An 8,928-nucleotide genomic window follows, 5' to 3' on the forward strand; every position below is an offset into this window, starting at 1 on the left:
CAGCAAGTCGATTAAATCTGCTAGAAGTCCCTCATGGTATTTTCACACCTGTTCCAGGGGGCAGAAAAAAAATACCAGAGTAATCATGTTTAAAATAAATGAGCTCCTGCATCAACATTCGAGGTGGTTTCAATAAAAAGGTTCTCGGCAAACCTACAGAGTACTGACAGATTTAGATTGCTCTTTTAAAGGATCAGCGTTGCCCCTTTTGATCTTGTGCCCTACTTACATAGATATTTGGATCATGGTTAGAAGTGCTCCATCACAGGCAGCACTGTTATGAGCGAACACATAGTTGTGCCAGCGGTCACTCACACAATGAAAAGCTTACACTCAGTGTTGTATGGAAAATAATTGATATGAATATTTATATTTATTGTTATTCGTGTATTTTATTAATTAAAACAAAAATTAAATGCACAATTTTCATGTTGTCAGAAAGATAACAAACATTGACTGTACACAGTATTTTTACCAATCTGAAGAAAGCAATTTTCTTAGACATTTTTGCACTTTCTGCACTCAGTAGTAGATAAGTAAATTTGTAAAATAAATAAATAAATAAATAAATACAATTGTTTCAAAGCATCCCAAAATGACTAAAATAAATTAATAAAATCATGATGAATAAACTGTTTTCTCTTTCAAATCTGAATTGATTCTATGTGTAAAGTGTATCACTATATAATTTCTAGTATAGAATATAAATATAATTTAAATATAAATGTTTATTTTACTGTTAAATGCTATATTATTATTATTATTATTATTATTATTATTATTATTATTATTATTATTATTATGTGGCTTTGCTGCTTAGGGAATAGGGTTTACTTGTGCACATGTGTTTAATCATTTCATAAAAATGGCAAGGTCAAAAATAAATCACATCCATTATTCGCTACGGATCTCCCCAAAGCATTAGCGGCGGACTGTTTAGAATTTCAATTGGCTTCCAAGTGGCAAAACCCCTTAGCTAATACATCAAAGAATATTTGGCGTCAACTAATCGGTTTAGGACAGATTTGGAGTGGCTAAAATCCGTTTGAGGGGGACAGAGAGAGAGGTACACGTTACCGGCTGCCCACTGCTGTCGGGAGAGACACGCCTAACCTTGTGCCTCGAGGAAACCTGTCATGCACTTCACGTTAACTAACTTTGTTTAACCAGCCCATTCTGCGCGCGAACGCGAGAAGCAATTAGTCTGCTACAATAGATAATGCTTTCTAATAATAGTTTCTAAATCCAAATTAAATTACGTCGTTTCCCTCAGGCATTTTGGTAGAAAAGCACCGCTTGAAATACCTCCCTTTACTTTTTTTTTTTTTTTTAATCGTCCTTGTTATATTTCGTGTGACATATTGTATTATTGTGCAAAGATTCAAACTCTTGCATATCTAAACGCCTAGTCATATTACAAACATGCATAATTGGAAACATAAGCGTCCGTCATACAACAAGCAAAAGAGAATAACTTATACATCACTGAGCGCACATATCCTAACATAAGCCTACACCTCCCCTTGCCGTCCAGTCTGGGAGTTCACGGGAGCATTTCGGGAAAATAAATCACGAAGTATTTCAATATAAGACCTCTTTGCTAAAACACCATGTTTAAAAGTGCTGTTGTTCAAGTATTAGTCCACTTACCCACAGCTTTGATGAGGCTATTATATAAAGAATGTCATTTAAGTTAAATAAGCAGTTTCCTACCTTCCTGCCAGCGCGTGTAGAGTGTGACTAGTCCCTGCTGCATTTCTCTTTCCATGCTTTCTTTCATTCACCCCTCCACTATCGCTAAACAGACTGCTTATCGAATCCCATTGGCGAAGAGGAACTCATTACTGCCGATAATACTCTATCAATGAATATTGACGTCATTTAAATGCTACTCGCGGGTATCCTTGGAAACCGATACGCTATTTAAAGGTGACTGTGCAATGGCCACTTCCAACTGTGCCTCAGCAAAAAACAAAAACAAAAACAAAAACAACAGGAAACATAAATATTGAATTAGATTAAGGATTTTATATGAGATATATGGATTTTTTTCTATTATGTGCATTGGATTCAAAATGTAAAAAGGCAATAAAAATGTGTATGGGTATTTTGGTTTACTCATTAATAGGTATTACAAAAATAACACTCATAAGCTGTTGTCATTCTCGTATGCTCCTCAACTAAATTTCATTTATTTATATACACTCACGGGCGGTGCAGATATCATAAAACGCTTCACTATCACAGCCGACACCGCGGTAATTTCGTATGTCTACAGTTTGTTTTGCTTTGAACTTAGCATTGGTCCACTGAGTTTGAGCGTCATCATTCTTCACTCTTGAGAGTGCAGTAACACGTGACCTTACGAACACACTCTGTAGCAGCGCCTACAGCGATCCCTTTCGGCTCAGAGAGACTTTAACAAGAGAGCCAGTCCAATGACTCCTGCGTGAAGTTCCTCAGCCAACACTTGTTTTTGTTTGTTTAGTTTTTGCTTATGAATCATCAACACCGGACGTATTTATCAGTTCACCTGCCGTTTGTAAATGTCTAAAGGAAACTTGGTAGATTAGTAGATTTATTGCAACTTTGGAGCCATTTCCACCATTTAACATTATTTGGGTATATGTGCGCAGCAACTAAATTAATCATAAAAATATTTTATATTACATGTTGGCTAGCTTGTTTTTTATCAGGCTTTTGGGTACTATTTATCATTTATTGTTGTGATGACGTGTGCAATAAAAATAAAATCAGTTTTATCTTAATGCATTTAAGGTATATTTATCTAAATTAAATATTTCTAATATATCTCTTGTTATGTGTTAGTATAGACGCACACAATATAGTCTGCGAGCAAGCAGAATAAAATACATGAGGTTATTCTCCGCCGCAGAGGAATATATCTGTTTGAATCAAAGGGGCTTAGAGCCCCTGGTCGTGATGGATTTGCCGTGGTTCATATGGTCTTAATCTGTCTGCGCTTGGGGCTTTGGTGTAAAGGAGAAGAAGATCTGGTTTGTTCCGGGATCTAAGGCGAAAACTGTCCAGCGGACAAATCAGTTAACACCTGTCAAAAGTTACTTCTTCACTTTCTTACCGCTGAGAACTGATCTAAGCGCGCATAGAGTCACGGTCAGCTTTTTTGTTTCTGTAAAATGAGGGAAAATAGTTTTGCAAAAACTATTGTGTAAAAATGTTTTTCAAGATATAAATTTACACAATGAGGTAATAAAATATAGACTACCTCCAAATTATCCATGATCATTTGCAAACACATGACAGTTTCAAAGCGACACCAAAACATCCGTGTTCAGCTGACTTAAAGCACAATGGATCACAGCCTGTCGCGCATTCTTGGAAAAAAAATGTATATGTTTCTACAAGCTTAAAATGAGCGACGCGCACACGCAAAATCAAGGAGAATGAAGAACTGCAACAATTCTTGTAGCGTCTCCTGTCGTATTTGGCAAGCAGTCCCCAAGAAGATAACAGTCCATTTGTTATTAATCATGTGTGAAAATGAAGGCTTCGTGTATTTAGAAAATGAGGAAAGTTGAAGTACTGGCTCGCATGAGACCGCCATCCAGGGGCTGAAGCTGCTCAGTCTAAGGCATTGAGGCTTGTTAGAGACAAAAATAGGGGGATAGCGGGGGAGATTGTTAGTGAGTGCCAGGGTACGACTGTAGAGTGAGAGAGAGAGCGAGAGAGCGAGAGAGCGAGAGAGAGAGAGAGAGAGAGAGAGAGAGAGAGAGAGAGAGAGAGAGAGAGAGAGAGAGAGAATCGATTCAGGCTGGGCTGCTGTAACCCAGCTCCAGCTTGCCTTTCTTTCGATGACTACACCCCGAGAGGAGGAGCGAGAGGCTCATAGTAGGCGTCAGAATCCTCAATTTCCAACTTAGCATCCTGGCAGGACACTCTCCGAAGCAAAGCCCCATCCGAGAGCAAAAAACTTGTCCCGCGCGCTCGGCATGAGAGTCACAGCGCGCGCAGAGGGTGAGAGAGCGCCTCGAAAATCCGCGTGTGAGTCTGACAACGACTGATTAACGAGTGTGAAGTCTATGCATTCGTCGTTCTCTTTAATTTCCATCACTGCTATCAACGTAAGGAGGACGGGACGGAGGTCTGTTTACTCGGAACTCTATGAGCGAGCGCGAAGAGCGCGTGAGAGTTTGAGGGAGAAGAACTCAAGTGAGAAGCTTATATTTGGATCTTCACCATGGCGTACCCTCAGGGCTACTTGTATCAGCCATCCGCCTCTTTGGCACTCTATTCGTGTCCTGCCTACAGTACAAGCGTGATATCGGGACCCCGGACAGAGGAGCTAGGGAGATCTTCCTCTGGCTCTGCTTTCGCTCCCTATGCCGGATCTACAGCGTTCACCAGCGCCTCGCCAGGCTACAATTCCCATCTCCCGTACAGTGCTGATGCGGCCGCCGCCACTTTCACTTCTTATGTGGTAAGTGCGCTATTTACGCCCTTATTTTTCTACTTTTAGAAGTTGCCTAGTAAATTTTTGACGCTTTGTTTTAATGCATATTGTGTTGCAAGACTGAGACACAGTAATCATTTGCGCAACATCTGCGGTTTTAACAATCAAATATGCATTCGCGGAATTTGGCTGTGTTTCATCACACCTTAAATAATATAAATTGCAGTACATTTTTTAAAACAACCAAAAAAAAAAAAAAAAAAAAAAAAATGTTCTCAAACAGACAGTACGAAAAAAAAAAAGTCATTTGATAATTTTCTCTACACAGTAAATAAAGCAGTCCACCTCGAATTTCACTAATACAGATAGAACAACACAATCATGATTTCGCGCATTTACTGAATGAAAAAAAAAAAACATGTATAACAATTATTTTTGTTGTCATTTGTGGCAACCCGATTTCCTCAGTTCTGTGGACAACAGGAGAGGAATACTCCTGATATCAAAAAGAGTAAAGTATCAGTTGTTCCCCATTTGTCTTTAACCATGCATTTAGTCAAATAGGCTACTTAAAGGAAACATGTTCTACCGGCTATTTAAATGTGAACTGCGTGCACGTAGGCCAGCGCCAGTCAGATGACCCTACATAAAGCTGCAACTTCTAATTAGCTGGTTAATCGGGAAATAAACATTGTCAAAAGTCAGTATAGCTGTCGAAGGGAGATTTACGATCGTTTACAAAGAGGAGGGATTTTGGATGGAAAGTTGTGAAATTGCATTTCACAATAATTCTTGCTGAGGGGAATGAGGCAACTGACAAAATTTAAACGATAGAATACGCGGCCCCGCGGCCTTGCGTTTTACTGTTTTGATTAATTAGATTTAAAGTGTGTACATGTGGCATGCATGTGTGTGCGCAGGAGTGTGTTTGTTTATGGTGTGTTTGCGTAAGTGATCTGTAACCGATCTTACATTGTGCGCAGGTGTCCATAAAGTGATATTTTGCTAATAAAAAAATTGGTTTGGCTCTTTGCAGAGCTCCCCGTATGACCATACGACAGGCATGGCCGGATCTATAGGGTATCATCCTTACGCTGCTCCCTTGGGCTCGTACCCGTATGGAGACCCAGCTTACCGCAAGAATGCTACCCGGGACGCCACAGCCACTTTGAAAGCTTGGCTTAACGAGCACCGGAAAAACCCGTACCCCACCAAAGGCGAGAAGATCATGCTGGCCATCATCACGAAAATGACCCTCACTCAAGTGTCCACCTGGTTCGCTAACGCCAGGAGGAGGCTAAAGAAGGAGAACAAGATGACCTGGACCCCACGGAACCGGAGCGAGGACGAGGAGGAGGACGAAAACATTGATCTCGAGAAAAACGACGACGACGAGCCAAACAAGCCCACGGACAAGGGAGACTCCACAGACACAGAGGCAGGTCTGTGGAAAAATCATCAATTTTTCATCGCAGTCGTTTCCACTCCGGGCGCAAAATTGATTGCTGGTTAATGGTGGTATATTATTTATAATGGGAGAATTGCTTTAAATAATAATCACCTTGAACTCCTCTAATTTGACTTCTTATGGACTGAGAATTGCTGGTGACGTATGGTGTTTTGCACTTCATTTATCTCGAGCTGCATAATAAGGACACAGCTGGCGCACGGCATCTCATTTATAGCTATAATAACACCAGCCATATTTTATTATTATTATTATTAATAATAATAATAATAATAATAATAATAATAATAATAATAAAATGCTGAATGCCTTTTACATTGCACAGAAATCAACTGAATGAGTTTTTTTTTTAACCGTAAAACTAGGCATATTATTTAAAATGTGCATGCAATATTTATCTCTTTCTCAAAAATTATACATTACGTTACTGTCGACAAATCTTGCTTTATCAATTTCTATTTATTTACTTATTTATTTTTACTTTCAGATCATAAACTCATCAACCCAGGGGAGATACCATGCGACAGGTTTAAAGACGAGTCTCATGCTAAAGATCTTGATCCACCTTTGACAGACTCGGAATTAAAAGACACAGAGGAGCGGACGGATTTGCTCGCCGAGCAAGCAAAACCCACCACCTCTTCTCCCTCCGTCCTACAAAGAGGGAATGATCTCATTACGCAAGAAAAGCCCTCAGAACCGGGCCACGCCGCGAGCACGGGGAACAGCAACGTAACGTCAGTTATTCATTCCCCCCCTTCGGCGCCCAAACCCAAACTCTGGTCTCTAGCCGAGATCGCCACGTCTTCGGACAGGTGCAAAGGGAGCAGTGAGGCTCCACAGGCCGCGGGGCTGGGTCAAAGCACAGTCATAGCCAGCGCTGCCTCGCCGACCCGGTCCTCCCCTCAGTGCCCTCTCCCTAATAACACTGTCCTTTCTCGGCCTATTTACTACACGTCCCCTTTTTACCCGGGCTACACGAACTATAGCACTTTCGGACACCTCCACAGCAGCCACGGCACCAACACCAGCTCCACGGCACATTTCAATGGATTAAGCCAGACTGTTTTAAACAGAGCCGAGGCTCTAGTAAGAGAGAGCAAAGTAAGAAGCCAAACACAGGTAGATCTTTGTAAAGACTCACCTTATGAGCTAAAGAAAGGTATGTCAAACATTTAATACCGGATTCATCGCCAATCACACGGACATTTATTTATTATTTGTGGTTGCTTTAAGAAGAAGCAAAAGAAGACGCATTCTGATTTAAAAGAAAAAAAAAATCCGAGGACAATTATTTTCTGAGTAAATGCTTATCCTCAAAATCTTAGTTTCTGAATGGTTAATCAAGAGGATGTAACTTCTAAGAATTGTCTTAAACGCTGCAGCCGCCTGAGTCTATTTGTATTAAAGACTAATATGTATATTTAATGTAGCATTTTGTATTTAAAATGGACAATACACTATCTTTGAAGTAAATTATGGAAAAGAAAATGTGTGCAGCGATTGATTTGGGAATTTGCATGAATGTGAATGAGAATTTGATAGCTGCACAATTTAAAGCGATATTATTTTTATTTATTTTTTTGCGGATAAACCACATCATGACCGGACAAATAGGCTGCTATTGCTAAACGCTGAAATGCCTTTAACTAAAGGTGTGATAATACTTGGAATTAGCAGGAACGTGCTGTTTCAGGATTTACCTCTAAAAAAAACAAGCAAGGGCTGCACGTTTTGAAACTCAGGCGGTTTGGGAAAAGCCATATGAAGCCGGGGCTTTATTTGTCGGTTGCTGTTTAGTTTTTACAGAAGTTTTTCCCGATAGCATTCGGTCGGGGCAATGCTCATCTCTCTTTTGCAAACAGAGAGATGCCTCGACGGATGAATATTGATATGACAACACCGGCAAAAGTGTCGAGCAGTCATTTAACCCAATTACATTCCAACCGCGTCGTGTTATATGCAAAGCAATCAGGTGGCGAACTCCAGTAATGAGTTCGATTTTATGCCAAATTTAGACCTCATTACTATTTCCTAGGCGTGGCAAAGTGGTTAGAGGCGCGCGGCGATGCGGAGTGGGTCTGGGAGCATACTGCTCTGTTATATCATTAAATGGTAGGATAGGCTTAATAGTGCTTTGGATTATAGACGCTGATGGCTTTCAAGAGTGTAGCCAAGGTGCCGTGACAAGCAAATGTCCCCCTGGCATGGCCTGTCCCTTAGTACTGTCCTGCACCTCTACCCTCACCCGCAGGTAGGTGTCACACTTGCTCTTAATTTCGAGGCCTGACTCTTTAGGAGACTGTGAGTGAACCTTTTTCAAGAGGCGCAAATAACCTGGAGTAAAACAGAGTAACAGATTATCAACAGGGTTTAAAAAAAAAGTTTGTGCTTCAGCAATTACAGAAATAGTTATCAAGATACAAAAATACCATGCAGAGACTGCAATGCCATGCAATTAGGAAAAATAAATTAATATTATTATTAAATTACTTTAGTTATACCCTACATTTTAACCAATTTCATTATCCAAAATACAACACAAATTTATAACCGACTTTAGTTAACATTTAGCTAATTACACAATTCCTTGGAATATACTTACAACCAATAATTTAAATAACATGTATATTTTGTCGTTCGTTTTATATAGAAATCAGTTATATTATTTAACATGGTTCCATTCAATATAATTATGATTATAAAATGTCAATATTGTTTTTTTTTTTTTTAAAGTAATTCAGTACCTAAGTATGGGCTACTTAAAATGGACACGGACAATCGGATTTTTTCATTTTTTTTAACACATCCTCTACATAGGACTAATATTTTCAGTATTCCATCTAAAACAATGCCTTGCCTTCCTTGAATTATAACCAGAAATGAATATTAATAATAATAGTAATAATAATAATAATAATAGACGTGAGGACGGGAAGCGACTTGATTCAGTCGGAGGTCGTGTCATTAATCTCTATAGTTTACTTTGCGCACTCCAGTTGAAAAGTCCCCTGGGTTTCATTTAATT

General features: G+C 39.6%; 1 protein-coding gene across 1 annotated transcript; it reads left to right on the plus strand.

Moving 5' to 3' along the window:
* The first annotated feature begins 3,852 nt into the window (after positions 1–3,852).
* irx5a (iroquois homeobox 5a) lies at positions 3,853–7,408 on the plus strand. Its single transcript, XM_051116192.1, has 3 exons — positions 3,853–4,459; positions 5,469–5,874; positions 6,388–7,408. Exons 1-3 carry the CDS (start codon positions 4,220–4,222, stop codon positions 7,077–7,079), a joined length of 1,338 nt encoding a protein of 445 aa, XP_050972149.1. The 5' UTR covers positions 3,853–4,219; the 3' UTR covers positions 7,080–7,408.
* The last annotated feature ends 1,520 nt before the right edge of the window (positions 7,409–8,928 follow it).

This window comes from Labeo rohita, chromosome 7 (genome assembly GCF_022985175.1).
Source record: "Labeo rohita strain BAU-BD-2019 chromosome 7, IGBB_LRoh.1.0, whole genome shotgun sequence".
Lineage (NCBI taxonomy): Eukaryota > Metazoa > Chordata > Actinopteri > Cypriniformes > Cyprinidae > Labeo > Labeo rohita.

Excerpts from the sequence above, each read along its gene's own strand:
- irx5a (XM_051116192.1), top strand. The coding sequence starts at position 4,220 with ATGGCGTACCCTCAGGGCTACTTGTATCAGCCATCCGCCTCTTTGGCA. Across the intron at positions 4,460-5,468 it reads CCACTTTCACTTCTTATGTG|AGCTCCCCGTATGACCATAC; the intron begins GTAAGTGCGCTA and ends GGCTCTTTGCAG. Across the intron at positions 5,875-6,387 it reads CTCCACAGACACAGAGGCAG|ATCATAAACTCATCAACCCA; the intron begins GTCTGTGGAAAA and ends TTTTACTTTCAG.